Here is a 24,612-nt window from a genome sequence, read left to right as displayed (position 1 = left end):
AGATTTTCTGTTTCATTTCAGCATTTCCTCTGTAGTTAGTGCTTGAACTTTGGAATCCACTTTCCTGGCTTTTGTGTGGGGAGGCACAGCAAAATGGATGTTTGCGCTGAACTCAGCACGTGCTCTGAGCTTCAGATAACAATTATTTGGCTTTTTAACATCCTTGTGTTTGGCATGTTGAGCCAGCCGCACGGGGCTGTCCTGTGTATTCACACACAAGGAGCAGGTCGGTTCACTGGAGCTTTAATTTCCATTAACTTCGTGTTGCTGTAGACTGACTTACGGTTCTGTGCAGAGATGCACAGAACCTTATCCAGCTCTGAGGTGGCTTCAGCTTGTGTTCTGGAACAAAGATTCTGAAGTTTGGTTCTTAGATGTGTTGTAAGGACAGTCTCTACCTCAAAGCAGTCTCTCATAACACATGCTGCAGGATTTGGTGTAGAATGGGTAGCTTACTCCTAGAACAAAAGGAGTACTTTAAAAATGTGTTTCCTTGTGAAAAGCTGGATTAAATAGGAAAACAGATTTGCAAAAAGTGAATTTAATAACTGACTCAATTTCTTCCAGACTTGAAGGGGTAGATTTCAATTTAATTCACTGATTTAATAAAAATTAGTGGCCTGACATCTGTTGGCTCTCAGCAGACCTTAGAGAGGTCACAAACTGGTATAGGCTGTGCCTGTGGGTTTAACAGTGTTGGCACAAGCTGGCATGTACACTAGCTAGATTTTGTCTTCAGCCAAGAGAGCTGTGGAGACCTCTGAGTCCAAACACTCTCAGTAAACTGTAGCTTTGTTTTCAGACTTCTCTTGAGAGGTGTGGAGTTCCCTGTCTGAAACGACCTGCTAATGCCCAAAGACCTCCCTGATATGAAACTCATGTCCCATTTTACAGCCTGTGTCTTTCCCCTGCAGAAAAAATGGGGACCTGGAGATTAATGTATTAATGATCAGCCCTTACTTCAATTTTCAGTTTGCTAAAAGCTGAGGAATTTTGAGTTTGTCATATCACGCTGTCAGGATTGGTCTCACTGCCAAAACCCTGCGCTTGGCCCATGCGTAGCTCTGCGTGCAGCCCTGTTCGTCTGGCATGGGGTGGGAGGATAAATATTCACTGCACACAGGAGTAGTGTGCAACTGGGGGGAACACTGAGGGCATTAACAATACTCTGTGTCAGCGCTAATATGAATCTGCCATCACTGGAAGCTGAAGTTTGGCCTCTCCAGCCTGGGCTGAATGCCTCCAGCTCCTCAAAATGGAGGCTGTTTGCTGATACAAAGGCAATCAGCGATGCTGCTGCTGTTGCCGGAGGGCGTTCCCTCCCCACCACTCAGCTCCTTCAGGCGCTGGTTCTGCGGTGGCCCCAGCGAGCGAAGGGCAACGCTGCTGCTGCTGCTCTGCCGGGGAGGAGGGGCACGCCGGCCCCTCTCCTCTCTGCCCGGCTCTTCCTGCCACTGCCTGGTACATCAGCACCAGCTTTTACACCTGTAGCTGTACTCCTGTCACTCTCCCAACATCAGCACAACAGGCTGTATTAGCGAACTGAGCTGACTGATGAGCAACTTAATCCTTTATAGACCATGGACAAGTTTTCAGGGTAGTTTTCAGATTGGTTCTGTGGTGGCACTACTTGGTGCTGATGCTTGCTTGTCTAAACTGGGAGGATGCTTGAAAGGGAGGTGGCTCTGGAAGAGGTGGGTTTGCTTGGGTCAGCCTTGAAGCCCTTGTGAAACCTCTGCTGTGTATTTGTGAACGCAAGTCTGAGGTTGTACTGGGTGCTGCATCATGGAACAGATAAATGCTTCATGTAAGTTCAGAATCTTTTTGGAAGTAGAGCTGATTTCCCCTAACAGCATCCACAGTGCAGCCCTGGGGATTTGTAATTCTTCCTAAACTAGAGAAATGGTGTGGGTTGGGATAATTACCTGAAATTTGGAGTCTCTTCAGATTGAATAGCTTCTGCTCAATACCATGAGACCACAGTACTAAACCACTCTTTCTTGCAGTAAACCCTGAACCATGTGCACCTTCAAGTCCAAAGTATTGCCTGCAGTGAATTTCCTAGATTTTTTTCTTCAGCACATTTAACTGTACCACTAACAGAAGAGCAGTCTTTATCAGAAGAGACACTGGTCTACTGCATGAGTTGAACACAAAATCAGTGTGAAATCTAATAGAGGGCTCTTGCCTTTTTCCTCAGTTTACCAAGGCCTCCTGTAAATACCATCTTACAGTGGAGCTCTTTACACTTTGACTTGTTAAGTTGTAATCCTTTAGCTTTCAGATTTCCTGCTTGTGTCTGGCACCACAACTTTTCACCTGTCTTCTAATTCAGTACTTGGGGTTTTTTTTTTGAATGTGGCTTTAATGAACAAATATAACTTCGGGTAAAGGGAAGAATATTAATGTACAGTGTAACTGGGGCTTCTGTTCACTGTAAGGGTCTTTTGACCTGCTTATTAGTGGGGGCATTGTTCTGGTAAGCCATTCCAGGACCCATCCTGCCAGTCTTCTGCACAGGATTAATCATTTCCTCTTGACCTCCTGCTCTCTTTTCCTAACATGTTGCATTGATCAGAATCCTTAACTCGCAAGTTTGCTCCTGTTTTTTAAAGAACGGGAGGAAAAGGAGGGGGGAAGGAATGCAAAGAAATTAGATATAATGTCTGCTGTTAACATTCTTAGTAAGCTTTATTCCTTTTTTTCCTGCTTGACTCCTCCCTTCTCCCAAGAAAAGAAATCCCTTCCTGAGATGTATTAGCTCCAGATCTCAAGCATCTTGAGTGCCTCTGTTTCACTGGAATTACTTTTTTTGAGCATGCAGCTTCCTGCAAGATCAGCTCTGCTTAGAAAGGTCACATTTAAACCTTTACCTAGCTGAGGCTTTCAGCTACTGATCTACCAGATTAGAGCACTTTATTAATCTTTATCTGCAGTATTCCCATCATAGGTAAGGCAGCATCAAGAATACTGCATGTGACTCTTAATTCCCCTCTAGTTTTTTTTAATGCCAGCAGAGGGGAAGGTATTTATGGGATCATGTGGGGTACCTCCTAGTAGAGAAAGCTCCATGCTTGTCTTTACTTACAACATCTTTGTTATGCCTTTAAGGGAGCTGTTGACTTTAGGGTACAATGGTCTGCTGCCAGCCAGTCCCAGATTATATCAGTAACAGAAAGGAGGACTTGTTCTGTTCAAATCACCCACGGGCCCCTGTATTCCCCTACTACCGTTTGCTGGCAGCTCAGCCAGACTTCACAGGAGTAGACCTCTCTAGACTTCAAATTTTACTTCTGCATGACCTAATTGTTCCAGCCCACTTGTGTCCAAGTGTGGTCTGGTTTTGAGAAGGCTGCTGCAGCTTGTGCTTCCTTTTCTAAGGTGTTAACAGCAGCTCCAAGGGAGAGAGTTAAGCTGAAGAAAGGCAATGGGATAAAAGCAGAGGTCTGTTTCCTGTTCTCACAGAACCTTTCTGTGAGGCTGTATGTCAGAGGTAGTCTTCCACTCTTAGCCCTTGCTTAAGACTTCATCTCCTGGAAATAAATCATTTAACCTGCCTTGTATCTCTGAACAGTGATGCTGGCTGATAAGCTGTTCTAGGTGCAATGGCCTTGCTCAGATTAGAGGAATGCTAGATGTCTGTACCCGTTCCCAGGAGTACTTTGTGCTACGCTGGGCTACCTGGGGATTCATCTTTGTACCTCAGTTGAGGCTCGGAGTGGCTCCAAAGGTCACTGAGCCGTGTGACTGACATGCACAGATTACTGAATAGCAGAAATGGCAAAGCTAGAAGTAGACCACGAGCTGGAAATTAAAACTGGGTATAGTTGTCCTATCAAAAGCGAACAGATTGGAAGCTCTAGTGGTAAATTAATAGTCCTGTAGAGTGAGAGATCTGACTTAGCCCATCCACCAAGCCCATGGCATGTGAGCATGAGACACAATAGCCCTTTGTTCCTGAAGCTGTGGGAATTACTAGATTTTGTTAACTGCTGGTTTTGGAGGAATCTCCAAATTCCATTTTGTTTCCTGCCCTGAGGTAGAGTTGTGGGACTGTAACAAAACTGATGGCTACTAATGTCTTCTTACTTCCCAGAGATGCCTGTTAGGACCAAGCAAAAAGGCCACATCACAAAGCAGCATTTTGCCGCTTTCTGTGCATCACAAAGAAATTGGGGGCAAGAATTCAGAGATAATAGAGGATACCTCCTAGTAGAGAAAGCTCCATGTTAGTCTTTACTGGCATCATTTTTGCAATGTTGTTAGGCAAGGCCTTTCACAAGAACATCTCTGTGGAAGTGGAAGTGGGCCTGTTGTCTGCTTGGTAATAGAGCAAAACAAATCACCTGCACTGAAGGCGGGTTCAAGCTGATAGCTCTGGCACTATGCATGGGAGGGCTGGGGCTGGGTGGAGGTAGCCGGCATTTTTCCTGCTTCTCCTCTCAGAAGATCCTGTGGGTTGGGGGTGCTTTCAGCCATGCCCAAGACCTTGCACTAAGTAGTTGTTTTTAGCTGCTCTTGGCCACCACACCCGAACATCTAGGCTATTGTCCCTGGGTGCTGCTGCTGGCTGTTGTGCTCCCCTAGCATCTGGCTCTAGTGATAAGGGACAGTAGCAAAGATGAGGAGGAATGTGCAGTCACAGAAGGGGGCCTCTTATTTGCCCCTGGTCCAACTCCAAAGGTCTGTGTTCCTTTTCCCCAAGCTTCCTTGTGGAAGGCTGCAAGGTCCCTTATTGCCATTGGTTGATATCAATTGCCATTGGGCCCCTTCAGTTGGGGTGTGGAAGGGGGTAGTTGCATAACAGTCTTCTCTTTTTATGTGTTATCTTGATGGACTGTCTTGGCAGTTACTAGCCTGTTCAATCAGAAAAGTCTACTGACTTTTTTCTAAAGCTTCAGCTGTGTGGGCATACATACCACCATTTTAACCACTGAGACTACATGCTTGCAAAAAAACCCTGAAAAACCATTACAATGGTGATTCTCCAGGAGTTTCTTGTGAATAGTTCCAAGATGCAAGATGTAAATTTGAAGTCCTGGCTCCAGTTCCATTTACACAGATGAGAACTGAGATCTAATGGAAGATTTTTTTTTTTAATTCTAGTATAAGCAGAGATGATATTTTTCATTTTCACATGTCAGTCAGAATAGGGCTGAGGCAAAATCAGGGCCTATCAGTTACATATGTGTGGTTCACATCTTGTTTCGCTCCCATGCCATCTTCTCCTGAAGGGCATGTGACTGACTACCTGAAGTGCTAGTCCAGCATTTGGCTGCTTGTTCTGGTCCAGAGAGTACACCTGAACCCCTGAAGAACTCTAGGCTATTGTCAAGTCTCACTTCTAGCTCAAACAAGAAACAGAACTCTCTTTTCAGGAAAGAAGGTGTCCAAGTAGCTGGACACTACTTTATTATTAAAACAATAAAACTTATTTTATAAGTTTTTGTGGCAGAAGCTGTGTCGGTTCAGTATCCCAATTCCAGAAATTATCCAGTCTGAAACCAATGCAATTTGGCAACTGGCCTGTTTGTATGAGAACTGTTTTTTTTAAAACTAGAGATGTGAGGAATAGGTATTTCTAGTAAGGCCTCTTAAGCTTTGTACATCTTTACTCAAAGTGTGGTGATGCACTGGGACAGATTGCCCAGAGAAATTGTGGATGCCCCATTCCTGCAGTGTTCAAGGCCTGGTTGGATGGGGCCCTGAGCAACCTGTCCTAGTGGAAGTTGTGTCCCTGCTCATGGCAGGGGGATTGGAGCTAGGTGGTCTTTATGGTCCCTTCCAACCCAAACTATTCTGTGGTCTTGTACTCCTCTTGGAACCATGGAAGGTAGTACAGCAACAACCATGAGTTAACTAAAGTAGCTTGCAGACCTGATACAAGCTTTGATTTTCTCTTTTGGAGGGAAATTGTACAGTGGTAGAGCCTATCCACTGTCTAGGAAACAGTGGGTACATGCAAGCTGCATGAAGTGAGGGTAATACTTCCATGGTGTCTCAGCAGTGAATTTGAGTTGGTGTTAGTGTGAGTAAACCAGAACACTAACCAAGGAAAAAAAAATCAGTTCTATTTTTCTCAGAATGGTCTTGATGAGAAATGTGTGTCTTCTGTAATAGAAGGCTTCTGGTTACTTGTTTTGCTCCTTCAGTGCTACCTGATTTGGGTGCAGAAAGGATTAAGATTGGTGCCATCTGTATGTATTGATTTGCCAAGTAGATGAATTTTGAAGTGGCTTTCTCTAAGAAATTACCAATGTGGTCTTTCAGTGTCCTATTGGTAGTAGGTGTTATTAAAGCAGATTTAAATATTCTTTTACTCGTTTGAGTGTTAGAATGTTATGCTCTTTGAAGAGAGAAGTCTAACAGACTGGTTAGCTCTGTGACCTGTATGTCGCAGTCTTATCTATATATAGTTCAAAATGTGCTATAATTGTATTGTCTGCGTGATCACAAACCTTTCCTAGAAAGAAAGGATGTGGGAAGAGAGGTGGTTCTGCTTATCCTCATTCACTAAGGTACCTGTTAAAGGTGGTGTGCTTTTCACCTTGCTGATGAAAATAGTGACTGCATATGAAAGAACCCTGACCAGCACGTCCACGTGGCTTACGGCACAGGGAGGTATTTTACTGAAGTTATTAGTGCCAAATTGCAATTCTCTGAAAACATTCCTCCTCCCCCTTCCTCATCAGAGGTTGTGGGTGTACAACTCAGTCCATGCCTAAAGTCTCTGCTGTAGTTTAGTTTCTCACATGAAGAGCTGGCAGTGAGTAATCCTGACATAGGATGAGGAGGGGAGCTCTCTATGTTCTATTTGGAAAACTTGTGCTGTTGTCACAAAGGAAAACAACATCTTATAATTGTATTGCCCTTGCAATAAAGTGTGGGTTGTGTGACCCTTTTAGATTAAAGAAATTGCTTGAAGTTGCTTAAATAGGCGTTGAAATGTCTTAAATCCACGTAGGAGTACCTAAACAGCTGATTGCACACAAACTGGCTTTCCCTGTGTGTGCATGTGCTCAGCTGCTAATGGAGGCTCAAACGTGCTCTTCAAATGCCCCTTGGTGCTCTTCAAATGCCCCTTGGTTGGTCGGAAGCCCCTTTGATACCTGTACTGCCCTTTGCCAAGCAGCAATAAAACCAAACCCTTTCTAGGAACTTGGAAGCAGCCAGACCAGAACTCTGCACGTACAATGCCAACATTCAGCTGAGCAGTTTATAAGGACCAGTAAGAAACTCTTAGCAGAGGGCAGTAGCAGATGAAGTTTAAGATCAGGGAAGTTAGAGAAAGAAAGCAGAGGCCAGTTTCTTACTTTGTCTGTCTTTCCTGCCTCAGTAAAAAAGTAGTAGGGATACAGGTAGACTAAAAGCATTGTTCTGGGTCCTTCTTCATCTGAAGAAGCATGAGCTCTATCTGAGATGTATTGTTTTTATAATAAAGAACTAAGTAAACTGCTTTAAAATGTAATTTCTGAAAACTTAACTCATTCCAGGAAAGAAATACAATATTCTAGTATTCTCTGCAGTTAATTAATTATGTTCTTAAATTCTGATTGTTCTCACTGCTATATGATTGAAAGACACTTGAATGATTCAAATGCTTGAGTGTCTTCTCCTTAAAGCTTGATAATTTAATATTCATTATTTGCACTTACAGATTTACAGTGTAAATTTGGTTTAGAGAAATTAAAGTTAGTTTAATCTTTGCCTGCAAGACCTTAAACTCCTCCTTCCTACCCACCCCTTTCAAGGATAATATTCCACTGTGCCAGATTGCCCATATTGCCACCAGAAAATTGCTTGGACCACTTCTTACAAAATCAAAGGTCAACTCCATGCCTTGGTGGCAGCTGGGAAACTAATGATTTAATGCTGCTTTGACCTTTGGCTTCCTAGTCCGTTTGAGTCTGACCCAATGTTTTAATTTTCCAATACTGCTGGGCAGTTGGCTTTTGTCTGTTTCCAGATGTAACTTGCATATTGAGGCCTGTTACTGAAGTGAGAACAAAACAACAGAACATCTCAGCCTGCAAGGGGAAGGAAAAATAACAGCACCTACTTCTTATGCTACAAAATACAGCTGTCTGATGACACTGATGCTTCTGCAACTAACAAGGTCAGATTTAGAATAACAAAACGTGAATATTTGTCCCAACATTCACATCTAGATTTAAAGTACGTTAAGAGCGGTCTTAGTAAAATGCTGCTTTTTTACGTGTCTGTAAAAAAGTAACTGAGTAAAAACAGTAGCTGTTTCCCCTCTGTTCTGCCCTTAATCTCTCAAAATAAGTATTTCTTTTTTTCACTGGAATAAAAGTCAATGTTTGTTCTGATACTGGGAAATACAGAAAAAATAAGCAGTTGGTTGTTGAAAATGCACATGCTTGCCGTGGGTTAAGGAATTGAAAGAAAGTGTAAAGTGAGATGGAAACCCGTGGTGATGTACCCCGTACCCCTTCATTGAGATTGGGAAGTTCCTTTTTTTCTTTCCCCCTACGAAAAAAAAAAAAAAAAAATAGCAGCACCGCTCGAGAGTGTTTTGTTACGGATTTTTGGTGTATACACAATGTGAATATTGCATTAGGTTTTTGCAATACCGGTAATTTTGTGACAATTGCCAGTATAGTTTGCATTTGCTGTTAATGGTGTGATAATGGTGGGGAAAGCACCCTGAGGTGATTCGTCTTTTCTTAATGAAAAGACTGCTGATTGTTTGGGAAGCTCCCCCTTGAGTACTGATGCATATGGAAGCTCCCCCTTGAGTACTGATGCATATGGAAGGCCCTCTTTGCCTGAAAGTGCAAATGCCTTGTTTTGCCCGGTCTGTGTGCCCAACACAAGCACCAATTGGACTCGATTCCTGACTTAACTACTCGGCAGCTCTCAAAGGTCAGCTCATACCCGGGCCCGTGTGTGAGGTTGGTTTTGCAGAGCAGATGGGCTCCTAAAACTTTTATGGTTTCCAGTCAAATCACCTCAAGCTGTAATCTCATTAAATCTGAAGTGAATCAGTGGGTCTGGTTATTACTTGAAAGCAGTGTTACAGGAAGTGATGTTCCTGATGCAGTAGGTCTGTCTCGGCACTAAGCTACCAGAGGTACTTGCCTGTGTGTGGCTCTGGAAGCTGCTTCCTTACTCTGATAGCAAAGGTGGTGTGCGGTGTGCAAAAAGTTAACCTTTTGGTAGAGGACAAAGGTAGAAATGCAGCTTTTCCTGAAACTGTAATTGTGTTTGCTTTGGGAGTTTAAATTCTCCCTTGCACTCTTGATCACACACACCCATTGCGCTGTTTCAGTGCTCATTTGTGTCTTAAAATAAATTAACAACTAATTTAGGAAACCAGCACGGTGCTTAGTGCTGTGCACAGTTGCTGATAGAACTGCATGACAGCATTGTCCAAAAGCCTGACCTTCTTCTTTTTAAATTCAGTATAACTGTCTTTGGGAGAAAACAGTACATAAAAGAATCTTCTGGAGGAAGGCAGGTAGCTTAATTGAAACTCATTTGACCAAGCAAAGTTGACTCTAGTTATTGTCTTATGCTTGGAAATCTGGTTAAGCATGTTTTGTCCTTCTGCCTGGGCTGCAGAAAGGCTTTTTCATCTTTAGAGAGAATAAACCAAGTCTATGACCTCCTCATACTTGCTTCTTAGCAAACAGGGGACATGTAGGACTAGTTTGGCAATATGTAAAAAATTAATGATCATGGCATAACACACAAGACTTGTGTACACAAGAGCATTCATAAAACACAACCTGCTGATTGTGCAAAGATAATAAAATTTCTTCTGCCTTGCCTACCCACTTCCTCCCTCATGATATGTGTGTGGTGTATGAGACCATACCTTGTGTTAACCCAGTCTTTTGGCTAGTTCATGTACCTTAACTGCATCAAAGTCCTGCTGATCCTTGTCAGAAATAGCCTGTTCCTAATTTAGGTGTTTATGGTGCACTTTAAGAATGTCTTCTTCCTTAGAATTTTATATAACAAGACAGTGAAGATAAGGATTTTTCTGTTGTTTGTACTAAGACTAATGTGTATTTTTCTTTTCAAGAATTGGGCAAGGGTTTAACCTTCTTAGCCACCCCTTCCCTCTTCTTTCTTCCTTTGGTAAAGTGAATCACATTCAAATCTTCCCCTCTAGTTCAGCCTGGATAGCTTTTCTTCCCTTCACTGATGATTGAGCAAGCCTTCTATATTTACATTTATCCTGATTTAAAGCTTGAACAAGGCTACAGTTAAAGTTTGGGATAAGGCTAACTTGCCTGCACAATGTAGAAGCAATCTAAAGCTGGTGGAATGTGAAACGGTGGATGCTGCTATTGAAAAGGCTGGTGCTTTCACTGAGGGATTCAAGGTATTTAAGCATTTTAAAAATTCAGAATGCTTTTAAATTCTTAAAAGGGTCCTTGAAATATAGCGCTGAACCATGACAGGGTGGCATCAAACCACTAAAGTTTGGTTAGACCAAAGCTGTAATGCTCTACAGCAGAATCGTTTTGGTGTTTGTAGGAATGCCACACTGTATACTTGCCCTGTGGGAGCACCATGGAATGGATTAAAATAGTGCCTATCAATCATAACTTAAACCTTGACTGGGATAGAAGATTGTCCTCGTTCTCCCAAAACTGAAGCTACTACTCAATAATGGCATCTATGGCACAGTGACAAAGTGGAGTTATTAGTGCTATTATCTGTAAGCACCTCCAATCTATCCTGCAGTTTGAAGGAGTAGTGGTCATGCTGTCAATTTCCATTTAATTGAATATTCATCCTGGAAAGCTTATGACTTTCCAGCATTCTCACATTCAGAAGGAAAGCATTCTGAAGTCCTCCCCATGAGGAAAAAGGCTATTAGAGTAGGACACTGTGCAGCTCTTAAATCTATGACAGAATTGCAGAAAGTACATTTTCAGGGATTTTTAAAAAAGTTCCCATAATCAGCAAAGACCACTTGGGGGAAGGGGGGTTTTAAACTTGTTTGTACCTGTATTTTAGCACTTGGAAATAAGTATGAGGTGGGTAGGTAATTAATTCAGAGCTCTGAAAGTTGGAGGTTTTGCTTTTGCTCTGTTGTCAGCGAGGTAAACAGGGATAACTAAAGACACACTTAAGTCCTGGTGGACAATTTAAATTTTCATATATAAATAAAGATTCTCTCATTTTATGTTAATGACTTGTTAAGAAAGTTTCTGTTGTTCATGGCGACAGAGAAAAAAATTATTCTGTGCAAACACTTTTGACTTCCTGGAACAGCTCTTCTTATTCTTAGATGTCTTTCCTTTATGATTTACAGTACCTTTTTTGGCAGTAACTACAGAGCTGTGTAATTATATGATAGATGGACAAGAACTTACTCATTCACTCACGAGGGATTAAAGAGTAACCTGCAGTAGTGTTTGTTATATGATTATTGAAATGCCCTGTGGCTGTTAAGACAGCTAGGTCTTCCAAAACAAACATTAAATACTAGAGTTCAGTTGGAAGTAATAGTGCACTAGCACCCATTGGATAACACTTCCATGAGGAGTCTTTCATAAAATGTGATTTGTATAATCCTCCTTAAAATTAAGAGGAGTTGTAACAACCGCATTAATCTGACAAATGCAGTCTGACATTCTACTACAAGCAGCGAAGCTTTGCTCCTCAGGGACAACATTGTTTCTCTGAATAAAATACTCCAGCATATGTGCCAAGCCCTATGCTGGGAGCAGATAATGATTATTTTTGACATGGATGGTACAATTTGATGGTGTTAGCTAAGGAATACACTGTAATAATACACTGTCAGAAACTACTGCCTGGATCTGGAGCAAACCAATTTTATCTTTTCTTTTAATGCCATCCAAATTTGGTTTTGCTTAATTAAGATTCCTCATTTATGAGGAATCCCAAATGCAACCTCAACATGTTGTAATTTTTCTTCCTGCTCTGAAACATGTGCACTTAAGCTAGTAAAAATTTTACACTTGCATATTTTTGGTGTGTGAGTGTTTAAAAGGACGATGGTATAGGGGTAGAACTTGAATACTTTTTGAAGATACCTTCCAAATGTTCATGTTGGCTGTTTTGGTGAAGAAAGAAGTTCCCTTAAAGGCCCTATTCTATAAGGACTTCATATGTGGGTATGTAGTTGTAAAAATAGTGTTTGGGACAGAGTAAGGCAGAGGAGGTGAGGCAAAGAACAGAGTGGGCCAATTCAGTGCTGCTTTTGTGCTTTCTACAAAAGCTGTTCCATATAAGCAGTGACTAAAAACATTGCAGTATAAAACACTTGGAATGGGTTTATATGTCAGTTTTCCCAGACAACCGTCTTGCCTGTATTTCCTAATAAAAGGCTGTAGTTGGTCATATTCACTTTGACCTGAGTTTGATGTACATATGGCACTGGTAGTAACTGGACTTGCTTAATAGGAATGGATTGTTTCACAATTAAAGAAGAAAAAATTTAACAGTTCCTGCTGTGGGGGTTCAGTACCATGGCTGTTTGTGTTACAGCTTTTCTCTGAAGACAGAGATTCAAGGCAGAAGTGGGAGGAGCAGTGCAACTGTGCTGTTCCCATTAGATATCAGGGCTGCAGCAGTACCCAGTGCCTCATGCTGGGGTGGGACGGGGAGAAGGAGAGGAGAAAAGGATGGCACTTTCTACCCCTCCCCAGTCTGCTTCACGCACTTGGCCAACTGGATAGTTTACCACTGAGAACGTAGGGAGGAGGAATTCCTTCCTATAGTATCCCAGGTGGTCAGCTTATGCCCTAATTGGGTACATTTCTTTTGTTCTTTGCTTTTACTCCATGTAGAAACAGAACCATAGCAATTCTATGGAAGTTTAAGCTAAGTTTAAACGTGATAGAGGTATTTAATGTTTTGCATATGTAAGAGTCATTGCAAGCAGCCTAATCCTCCTTCAGTAATTGCTGTGCTATCTCTTTAGGGATATTCACTCCCATAATACTGGGTTACTCTCTGAAGAGCTGATACTGGAAAGCAGGGGAGGAGGGACAGTGTCTTGTACAAGTTCTGTGGACTGATTTTGCTTACCAGGCTGTTACTCAAACTGGAATTACCAGAGTCTAGTAGTGGTGGTGTTAGATATCAGAATTGCTTCGCTTTGCTGAATGTGTGCTAACAACCCTCTTTGTTAAAAGGGCTTTGAGATTGGTTAGTCTACAAGTTGATGCATTTTTCTTTCATCCTAACACAAATACTCCTTTTAAAAAAGTATATGGAGAAGCTTTTTTTAAATTATGTAGAGATGATGTAATGTTACTAAAATTACTTAAAATGAATAATCTGTGTGGAGACAACCTCCCCCAAGTATGTGCATTTGAAGATCAGAACTTAAACATGTTGAGCTGTTGCCTATTGCTGGTTTTATGTTCATGTTACTTCCATGTAAAAACTACTTTATCTGAAATTTATAACTTTTTGAGCACTGTTCTCTACTAATTGTTTTGACTCTGGGTTCTTGTGCTTTTCCCCTGTGATTGTCAGTAAGGCCACATAAGCAAGGGGTCAGAATTCGTGCTTGCTTAGTTTTCTAGTACTTAGTTTTCCAGTATTCTCTAGCTTCTGCAGTTTGACTTAGAGCTTCAACTGTGGGAGTTTTCAAATACATCCTTTTAATCTTTTTTTTCTCTTATTGCAAATGAGGACTAGATGACGTAATTGAAGCATTACACGGTGTGAAAGAATAAGTCCAAACTCATGTTCTGAAGAAATATTTTTCTGAACCAAGATGTCTAGTACTGCTTAAACAACAAAAAACAAAACAAACAAACAAAAAAATCCACCCAAAAAAACACCACCAAAAAACCCCCCCAAAAAACCCCCAGCACAACACCCCAAAATCCTCACACAAAATAAAACTAAAAAAAAAAATCAAAAAAAACGCCAAGGTAGAACCTATCACAAAGTTCCAATAGATAAAGCAGCAGTTCATCTGGATAAATGTGTTCTTTCTCCTCATACTCAGTTTTTCCCTAGCAGTTGAGCATTATGAATTTAAGATGTCTAGTCTGATAGGCTTCCTGACCCCCCAGAGAAGCCCTCTAACAATAATTAATGGGAATCAGTTGCATCAAAGTGAATTTTGTTAGGTAGTGGTGGATTGACTACAGACTAGCTGTATAAGAAAATCAACCCTATCAAGCCCTGTTTGTGTTGGGATCAGGGAAGTCTCTCTGTCAAACGGCACACAGCCCATTTGCTTAACATGTTGTTTTCCAATTGGTTTGTCCTCGGCATGAGGACTAGCTGCCCTTGAGTGAAATCTGGGAGCTTTAGGGTTGTTTGTTTCTCTTCCCACTCCCTTCCCCCATCAAATCAAAAAAGAATAAGTTTTGTCTCCAGTATATTAAGAGACAAGAACTTTTTTATTTATTTGCAAGACATTTAATGGCATCCTTGGTGTCAGATTTCCATGTGAAGATCAAACAGTTGCCAAGGACCTGAACAGAGATAGTGTTCTGTGCAGTGGTGTAGGAACAGCATGGGGTTGAGGAATATGGATTTTAAGAGGTGAGGTCTGTAGTGGTGGTAGTCACAGAGATGATACAGGAGCCTTGAGAGTACCCTGACTCTTAGTCTAACATTTCTGTGCATAGAAGGAAAAATTTCAAATGCTCTTACACTGAGCTGTGTGGGAAAGGGAAGATGTTACATAAGGTGTTTGTAGGGATGTTAATGTTTGGTTCTCTCTAAAATACAAAGTGCCTTGTGCAATAGCAAAGAAGTTGTCAACCTGTTGCTGTTTACAGCATCACTGAAATCGTTGCCCAGCTTTGGCTCAGAACTTTAAGACACTCTGGTTTTCAGAGAGCTGAAGAGTATACTGACTCTCAGTGGAGGACTTGGCAGGGACTCACAGCAGTGCCTCGGACAGATGGACTTGAAAGTAGAACTGTGTCCTGACCCACTCTGTCAGCCACCACAGCAGGCTATTAGCTTGCATACTTGAGCTGTTGAATATTTAGATCCACCCACTGTCCCCTGTGCCAAGACCACCCTGCTGCTACTCATGTCATGCAGATTTGGCACAGAAGCTGCATTTAAACAGCTAATGAGTTGCATGTTGAAGCACAGGCTGGTCTCCCCTATTGAAATCCATGAAAGAGCTGTGACTTATCTTGGGCTGAGTAATCTACTCGCTACTGATACCATTGCGTCTTTCTCTAGACTGGCTACTTTACCTGCTTCAGTTTTGAAATAGATGCTGTGACTTTTAAAAAACTATATATATATAAAAATATATATATAATTTTTTTTTTTTTTTACCCCAAACAACTTATTAAAGGAAAATTGCTGAATATAGACTTGCTGTTCGGTAGTAATTAAACAATAGTCCACTGTGGGATAATTATACCTGCATCACCTCAGTATTAACATTAAAAGAGCATTAAGCCTTGCTTATCCCTATTTAGGAAGAATTAGACCAATGAGTTAAGTTGGAAGCAAGATGCCCTTTCCAGTCTATCAATAACTGGAATCTCTGAGGTGGTGCATTAGATTAGCTGACTGAGTTACCTTGCACCCAAGAGCTTTAGAAAGCTCTTGAAAGCTGATGGGATGGGCAAAGTCCAGTGACTGATGTGTTGCTCCCTCCATAATCAGAGTGGATCAATGGGGGCGTAGTGCATCTGGCAGAGGTGCTGCCCAGAGAAATGCTTGGGATGCTGCAGTTCCAAGGGAGTGCCTAGAACCAGAAGCTGCAGTCATCACATGAAGTTTCATTTATAAGATTTTAACTTAAACCACAGAGGATGCAATCTCATAGCAGGCTGGAGCCAGCAAACCCTTAAAACAGCTTTGTCAAAGGTGTGACTTCCTGTCTCCTGGCCGGTTGGCAGCCTGTTGTCACACCATTTCAGTGCTCATGTGGCCTTCAGAGTGAAGTGGAATTTGATTGTCACTTCTACCTCAAATCCATTTAAATTTGCAAATGCTGTTTGTATTGGCAAAGACAGTAAATGGTCTCTGCTCCACTCCCAGCTGACTGTTAATACCTACTGGGTGTTCTAAAAGTGATTAATGTTCTGCTCTGCGTCTTTCAAAAAACTTTGCTTTTAATCTGGATGATTTGACTGACTCAATGCTGTCACCGCTCTAAAATATGTAGCTGTTTTTACCGGCTTCGTGATATCACAGCAGGATGGACGAAGGTAAACATTAGGAATTTTAAGAGTATAGTAGTCTGTTTGATTTACCAGCCTGTTTAACTCAACTCCAGTTGGATACTGTTCTCTTCCAGTTAGAACTTGAGACGAATGCTATCAATGAGAAGATTTACACTGATTTCCAGCTGTGAGGTTGGCAAAGTACCAGATAGTTGTCATCAAATGTCTCTATGCCCTTAATTATGGGTTCTTCCCCCTTCCTTATGCTGTTCCTACTGATCTTCTGATCCCAGCCTCAGCTGATAAAAATAGTTTATTCAAAAATGAATTTCATGCTTTTTGTAAAGATTCCCAAATCTTTTCACTGAGACTGGAGGAGCATGAAGGGGAGGGAGATTAGGAGCAAGGAGGCAGGGGAGGTTTAGGGCTTCCTCACAGAGCAGCTGTCAGTTTAACTGTGAAGTGAAATGACAGCCTTGAGCTGTATGTGGTTTCACATTTGGGGTTTTATTTGTGAGCTGCCTTCCCCTTCATGTGCTGGGCCAAGAGATACCTGTGTGGCTGAGAAACAAGGAGCAGAACCCAGTGGAGCATCTGGGGAAGGACAGGTATTAACACTAGTGCTGGGGAAAAAAGTGTGTGGAATTGCAGCTTTATTTCCTATAAACAGACTTGTATGAGCCAAGTCATCTGCTAGCTGGGCTTTTATTATTCCAGGTGGGGTAAGGAAATCAAGGTGAATTTAACAGAAGGGGGCTGAGTGATCCTCTTGCACTTGATGAATTTCTAAACAGACCAAAACACACCTCTGTTCATGCAAGCGGCAAAGGAAGGTAATGGTAAACTAATGTCACTGTTGCCACTTGGTACAGCTACCTGTGCATGCTGCATGCCCAGTGTGAGGTAGGGCTGTAACACTTCAAAGTGCCCGTGCTTCTCTAGAAATTTTGTTATCAGAACATTGAGTTAAATTCAAGAAGTAACTCTTGTCTGCTGTGGAGACCTTCTGGAGCTGGTGTACAGTTTTCCATTACCACTGGATGCAGTGAGGAAGATTGGTGTTGAGCCAGTCTCTTCACCAGAGCATCAAGTTGAAATACAAGTTCTAGGAGGAATTTGATCATTAACTGGTAGGGAGAAACATGAGGGTTTTAAGTATCTTTGAATGCAAAATGTTTAAGGTGTACTGGGAAAATGCCGTAGTTCTGATGTGTATCATGTGATTTGCTCATGTCTTCAGTCTTTATATTTAGCACTCACATTTCAAATTAAGGTTCCTGAAATACAACTTTCATCATGGTGTGAAGCAAGTTACTTGTCATGAATTGCCATTGAAGTGGAAACTAAGAACTAGCTTCCTACAGAGTAAAAATATTACCTATTTTGGCAACAATTATCTGTATCAAACTCTACACCGCTCAGGATGACTAGTTCATTTGTATACTGTTTCAAAAAAAAAAAAGGAAATAATTGCTTCATGCAGGGAAGCAGCTTTTTTCTCCAGGGAGGGAGGGAAGAAAAAAACAAAACAAACAAACAAACAAAAAAAAAACCCACACACACAAAAAAAAACCCACCACCACAGAAAGCCCCAAACAAACAAAAAAAACCACCACCAAAAAAAACCCCCAAAACCATAACAGTGCTGAGGAAATAGGACCAAAATTCCTTGGAAAATTGCTTTATACTAAACTTGGTCATCTAAGCCTTACACACTACCTAACAAAGCCACTGGTGTTTGAGTTACTGTCAAGGGAACTTGATAATAAAACACCTTTAGTAATGGAAAACTTTCAACTGACTGGTAAGTCAGTTTAAATGGTAAGTATGATTTTTTTTTTTTTAAATCATAAAATCAACCTACATTAACTTACAAGTGCCATACTGAAACTTTTCCAAAAGTAGAAACTAAGAGGCTACTGTTTTGTCTGTAGACTTTTTTATTGTTGGTTAAGGTAACAGGGTAGATTTTTAGAGCATCAGACTTGTATTTTAAGAATAAGGTGGCCTTATGTGCTGCTGCCTTGTACAAATTCTTAACACTGTAGGGTTAAATAAAATCCTTGCAAGACACTGAAACGTCATGACAGAAAACAAATTTTGAACGTGATTAGATTCCCCATGCTTTATTGTCCATTTGCATGTACATGTGCTCTGAAAATGAGAGAAACGAAGTGTTTGCAAGCTGGGAGGAGACAGCACTGTGAGTATTGCAGAAAGAACATTTATTTAAACACAGTGTAAGGATAAGCCTCCTCAGATGCTGTTTCTGCTGAATTCTCCTCTGTCATGGTGCCTACTACATTCCATTGCTTTTGTCTGGGCTTGGTATTTGGGAAATTTTGGTGAGGGCTGGAAGGTGGGGGGGGGGACACGCTGGAAGCTGGTCAGCAGTAAGGAGAGAAGGGCTGGTGTGGGAATTGTGGAGTGGGGTCAGGGTTTAACTTTAGTGGCCATTCATCAGATGATGATTGATTGCTGTGCAGTCCCGGGGGACGTTTAACAACATCTCCGCCCATCCCCCTGCCCCCTTTGAAAGCAGATGGACCAAAAAATGGGGAGAGCGACACCCAGGAATTCCTGCTGTTGTAAAATGTTTTTACGGTGCACTGTACAGCCTTTCCTGAAGCAATCACATTTATGGCCTTGCTGTTGTATTTCTTGGGCTGCTGTGGCTGTAAAAGATGAATAGCCCTGTAACATGGTTCACTGATTCTGTTTAAATTGAAGTAGGCTCCCTTTATTGTTTTGTGTCTAAAATTGTATGCCACCAATTCAGGAAATATTTCCTGTTTGGGAAATAATCAACCCATAGCTGATTTATTTTAAAATAAATCACTTTTAACTATCTATAAAACTAGTCCCCTCTTCCTTCTGATTTCTCTCTTCATTTAATTCTGGTGGAAATTCTAAAATACTAATTAATGCAGTGGAACAGTTTTTAAAAAGAAATAAAAGCTCCTAAACTTGCTTATTAATCTTTTTCCCCTTACTGGATAGGGTGTTGTAGGGCACCAGTTTTTGTCTTAAAAGTGTTGTTTGTACTTAATTACTTGATAATTACTACGGAAAGAAACAATTAATTAAATGCAATTTACACAGAGTGTAAATTTCTTTGAAATGAGAAATCTCTGCTTTCATACTTCTTTCCTTGCTGCCCATCAGAACATTAGTGTGGTTTAGGAAAACCAGCAATGTTTGAAGATGTTTGCTTATAAACCAGTTTTTCCTAGCTTTGGGTAAATAGTGAAATTAACAGGACAATAGTTAATTTACAGCTTGATGGATCATGTTCTGCCTCTTCAGAGGGGGGAAAAGTCCTAAAAATTTCCTATAGGTACTGCTTTGCTTTTTTGTTTTGGTGGGGGTTTGGGGTTTTTTGGTGGTGGTGTGGAATTTTTTTTTTTTACCTGAGTGTAAGTTGATGTCCACTAAGGAAGACTTAGTATTACTCTTCCCTTCTCTCCTACTACTCCTGCCTGTTCCAGACCAGTCTTCTTATATGTCCTATAATGAGCAAAGAAAGGAGCATTACAATGCTACAATAACAGTGAACTGAAATGTGGGGTGGCCATCTCACATTGCTGAAACTGGAAGAAGAGGGGCTCTGCCAGCGCTTTAGGTGCGCTGTGTGTGTATCAGTTCTGAAAGGAGAACACAGCTGTGCATTGTCTTACACCTATCCTCAGTATGAATTTTTTTTCCAGGGAGTTGCTTGTTTGAGGGATGGGGGGGAAAGGGGAGATCTGGCTCCCCCCGACCCCCCTCTATTTAGAAACAGGCATAGAAACTTAATCTAGCAGTACATGACCTTTGTGGCCATGACCTAGGGACTGGGATGTGAGCAGGCTTGAGCTTAACAATAAACTCCTGGCTGTGGCTGCAAGCACGGGCGGATTGGATGCTGTGCCCAAGCTCCGTCAGCCCAGCTGGCACAGCCCCCCTCCCTCACTGTTGTGCCCTGCACAGCTGAGGACTTTGCAGCTTTATTCTCTGGGAGCATGCCCCCTTTGCTGGGTAGAGCTGATGTACAGCCTGCTGGGTGCTGCTGATAAGTGTGTGTGAGACTGACCACAGGAGGAGAACTGCCCTTGTAGCCCTGACAAGTTTGGGGGTTCTGTTGTAGTCTTTGTGTCCAGAAAGGAGTTTCTGGGGAGTTTCTAGTTCATCTGGAAGCTGGCTGACTCCTTCATTTCTCTGGTGGCTAGCTTTCCTCCCCACGGAGAACACTAGGGATTGTGCATTCATGCTTGTCTCCTCTGTGTACTTAAGGTAAAGTGTAATGACGGAGATCATTACAGCACTATCTACTTCTTTTTGCCCAAGTCTGCTAACTCTTTTGCTCTCAGTTTTAAATCTAGGTTGTTTTAACCTTTTTTATTTGTTTGTTTGACTAAGAAACAAGTAAGGCCTTACCAATGACTCTGTAGTATTTACCCAAGACCTTCCCCCGCTGTGTCCTGTGTATTCTTCCAAAATGAGAATATGGCTCTCGTCACTCTTCATTCTAAATTCAGGAGTGATGTTTCCCGCCACATTTTGGTGGGTGGCAAGAGGTAACTGAACAGTTTAAGCTTGGTTTTTTCTTTGGCTTGAAAGGCTGGGTGACTCTTTTACTCAGTGGAAGTTGTTACCTTGTAGCAGGAGTGGACTAAGCTTTTCCTTCTGGTATTGACTGTTGTGGAGGACTAGTAACAGATTTAACTTGCTTCTGGTCTTCTGTTCGTATGGTCACCATTTTCCTTTCAGCTGCTCTGCTTGACTGAGGCCCCAAATCCCTGCTGTATGTTTTTAAAGTATATCAGATTCATATGACTTAACTTGATACCTTGTCTTGGTTTTCATTCTCTCTCTCAACTTCTCAGTTGTTTAAGTGGAGTTATTTAGCAACATGTAATAAACATTCCCTGTAATTTCAACAGAAAAATGACAGAACTGTATGTGCAAGTGAACATTGTATACATATTTAGACAACTGCAGTGTAAGGACAAGGATCCCTCTAGTTGAGGTGGATGATGTGTTTGAACAATGCATTTCATAGCTAAGGCATTTTTTTACTTACAAAAATGGGAGTCTGAGACACTGCTTGAGGATTTAGTGTTTGAACAGAAGCAAATAGAAGTCTGTTCCAGTTTCCCTACAGCAAAACTTAATTTCAAAAGAGAAGGGCAGATTTTAGTAAAATCTGACACGTGCGCATGAACACACACATACCCCTTTGAGAAATTAATCCATATACCACTTCAGCTGTTGTGCTTATAGGAGCTTAAAGTGTCACTTTATGCAGCTCAGGCAATCCAAGGGAATCACCTGTCCTGTCCTTCCCCTTGCTTTTGAGGGAGAAGGGAAAGGGGGATGTTATGCACCATATCACGAGCTGTTAGCTGGAGTCGGGAGTGGCTGGATGACAGCTGGGAGAAGACAGGCATATCAAACACTTGTCCAATCTTTGTTCTACTCTTGCTCCTTTCTGTGAGGTAGGCTTCAAATATCTGGTGATGAAAAAGTTGTTCATGGTATGAAACCTCGTGCCATTGTACTCTTCCATGGTAATACAGATTTTCTGTTATTATTATTACACTCTAAGAAAAATAATGTATGTAGTTAAGAGTAAGACTTGAATACAGAACTTTCTTGTGTTGGACTGTTGTGCTCCTTTATTTGCATCTTTGGAAACAAAAACTTAAGACAGCTGATTTCTGCTCCCCTCTAAGAGAAAGCACGCTTCCACGAAAGTTGCTATTTCTGTGTGTTACTTCCCTCTAGTGGATGGAATGGGAGCGGCTACGGGTGATGAATGGATCCAGCTTTCTAGGCTAACATCTTGGTGTAAGATTGTGATTTGAATATAGCGTTTGGAAGTGCTTTGTGAACAGAACGGAGATTTAGTGGTTACCCACAGGTCACTGTAGCATTCAAACGCTCTGATGGGCATGATAAAGTTCCAGTCTTGTTTTCCAGCTCAAGCATCACTAGCATAGAAAACACTGTTGTAGCAAAGGTTTTTTGCTTTGTTGTTGGGAGTGGCAGGGGAGAGTTTTGCCAAACATTTTCGCTGCCCTGAACGTAAGGAATTTGCATATTTTGAAATGAGAGGATGGTTTTTAGCATGCATGGTTTGTTTTCCCCTTATGAGGAGTGGGTGTGCTGGTGTTGCAGCTCTCCAGTGTATTGATTATTGAATGAACCACTTAAGAGAATGTGGTGTTTGTATTTGCAGGAAAAGTCTTCACCTGAAACTTGCCATAGATGCCATCTCCAATCTGTAAGTGTTGGCAGATGGCTTCCGCTCTTAAAGAGGAGCTGATGTGGACACTCTTCCTAGTATTGTATTGCAAAGAAAACAATGACACTTCCATCTAACTGTTAGGGCATGGTTTGGAGCTTACTGGGAAGGATAGCTCTTCCTCTGTGGAGAAGCTATTGTGAAGTCTTTGCCTGTTGCTACTGCCTCTAACCATCTCCTTTATAGTTGAGCTTTTGGATATATATATTTTTTTTAAACATCCTGGCTCTGTTTTCTTTTTAATTCTGCTTTTATGTAGTGAGAAATATATCTATTTTTCCTTCTAGGTACTGCATTTCTACTGTGATACCTGTTCTGTCCCCATATGTCGGGAATGTACCATGGGACGACATGTGGGTCACAGCTTTATCTACCTCCAAGATGCCCTACAGGATTCCAGGACTCTCACCATTCAGCTCCTGGCAGATGCTCAGCAAGGACGACAGGCTATTCAAGTAAGATACTCCCAACTTAAGTACTTTATTTCCCCCTCCTTCTTCTCTCCCCTCCCCCCCCAGCTTGTCTGTTACAGGGCAAGGTGTCAAGGCAAAAAGCTTTCTGCTTCTGCTGTCAGTCTTCTCACCCCTTCTGTTTTCTCAGATCTCTGACAGAAGTGGCAGTGGAGCTGAAAATAAAGTGCTGCTATATAGTTTTGCATTCTTGCAGCATAATCCTGTGATGTAAATCACAATATATATGAAGCTCTGTACAAATACACTTGAGTGTGAAGCATTTCAAGAAAGCTCAGATCTTGTATAGCAGTGCCAAACCTGGTTTTGTTTTTATGACTGAGACTTACTTTGGGCATCATCCTGCCTGTATAGCACCTAGCACTCTACTTACCTTTGGATCTTCTTGTCTCCAGGGCTGCCACCAAATACAAAATACTAATCAGCTGCTGGATTAGTGTGAAATTTCTTAACCTGCATGTGCAGAGGATCTAGAGCTGTCTCCATGTGAGGATTGCTCTGCACACAGAGATGCACACTCTGCCTGCAACTGTGTTCTACCTCAGCTGTGGTTTATAGCGCAAATAGCAATACCTGGCAGCGACCAGAAAGAAGGTAGCACAGTGCTTCAAACTAGAGAAGGAATTTTCATAGGGAACTAAACTGCAGTGATATGTAGATGCTTACTTTTGCTGAGTATACCTAGTGGTAGGTTTGCTATGGTATTAGCAGTAGTTTTGTCTATAGGGAGACTTTGGGTGGGGAGAGCATAGTGGGAAGCTTCACTCCACACCTCCTGCCACGTGGTTTTGTTAGTGTCATGTTCTAAATTTGAGTTTGGTGTTGCAAAACTCAACACTATGTACTTTAACTACAAAGGTTTTTTTTTGTTTTTTTGAGTAAACATTTGCAGAATGTCATGGATAGGGAGTAAAGTTACTTTGTGAATTGGGTGAGCTTTCTGGGCACATGCAGGGTACAAACAATAATTAAAATAACAATAATTAAGATAAAATTAAAATAATTTAAATTAATTTAATTAAAATAATTAAATAAAAAATTAAAAGGCTCATTGTCCTTCCTCTGCTGCTTGTTTTGAGTAAATGAGGGAATTAAACTTGTTCTGTGAAACAAGAACAACAAATTAGTCTCTCATTAAGTCTTTGCACCAGTGGAATGATAATAGTTTATATTGGTATAGATAGTAAACAGTTGTTGACAGCTCCCCTCTGCTTCTGATGTTAACTTGTTACACCAGCATAGTAAACATCAGATTTTTGGAGCTGGATGGCTAACTTTAAACTCCACCTTCAGACAGAATCCTGGAAAACATAGCATCTTCCAAGATTTGTTTTAAACTAGGTTATAAAGCTCTTCAGCAGTATCCATACTGAAATGTTTCGCACATCCCCAAATTGACAAGAAGGAAGGAATTATACTAGTTTAAAGACCATCACTGGTGCAGTGTTTTGAATTTCTCCAGCCTGTCCTAGACAAGGACTTGCCTGTTAGTAGTTAAATTACTGCTTTTGACCTTCAGGGCTCTTAATCATCTAACTGGTACAGCTAAATCATCTAAGGACTTTTTTGGAGTAGAAACTAGCAGGAGATCATGGAGCACCACTCTGCTACTATTGCATAAATGCTTTTGTGCCTGATTTTGTTCCCACTGAGTTCACTTTGCTCATTCCTCCTATTTATTCTCTGGCTTTTAAGCTGAAGGCTCCTGCCATTGTGGTCAGCTGATTGTTACTTGATGGTG

At 41.5% G+C, this 24,612-nt stretch overlaps 1 protein-coding gene across 6 annotated transcripts in view; it reads left to right on the top strand.

The window, feature by feature from the left end:
• Positions 1-24,612, top strand: part of TRIM71 (tripartite motif containing 71) — a 57,173-nt gene that overhangs the window by 20,304 nt on the left and 12,257 nt on the right. For all 6 annotated transcript variants that reach the window (XM_069005833.1, XM_069005831.1, XM_069005830.1 and 3 more), the window contains one exon: positions 22,689-22,856. In XM_069005833.1, coding sequence (XP_068861934.1) covers positions 22,689-22,856 — 168 coding nt within the window. The remainder of the gene's footprint in view (positions 1-22,688; positions 22,857-24,612) is intronic.

Source organism: Aphelocoma coerulescens, chromosome 2 (assembly GCF_041296385.1).
Source record: "Aphelocoma coerulescens isolate FSJ_1873_10779 chromosome 2, UR_Acoe_1.0, whole genome shotgun sequence".
NCBI classification, from domain to species: domain Eukaryota; kingdom Metazoa; phylum Chordata; class Aves; order Passeriformes; family Corvidae; genus Aphelocoma; species Aphelocoma coerulescens.
The sequence above is the reverse complement of the archived record's forward strand: the minus strand, read 5'-3'. Positions and strand labels throughout refer to the sequence as shown.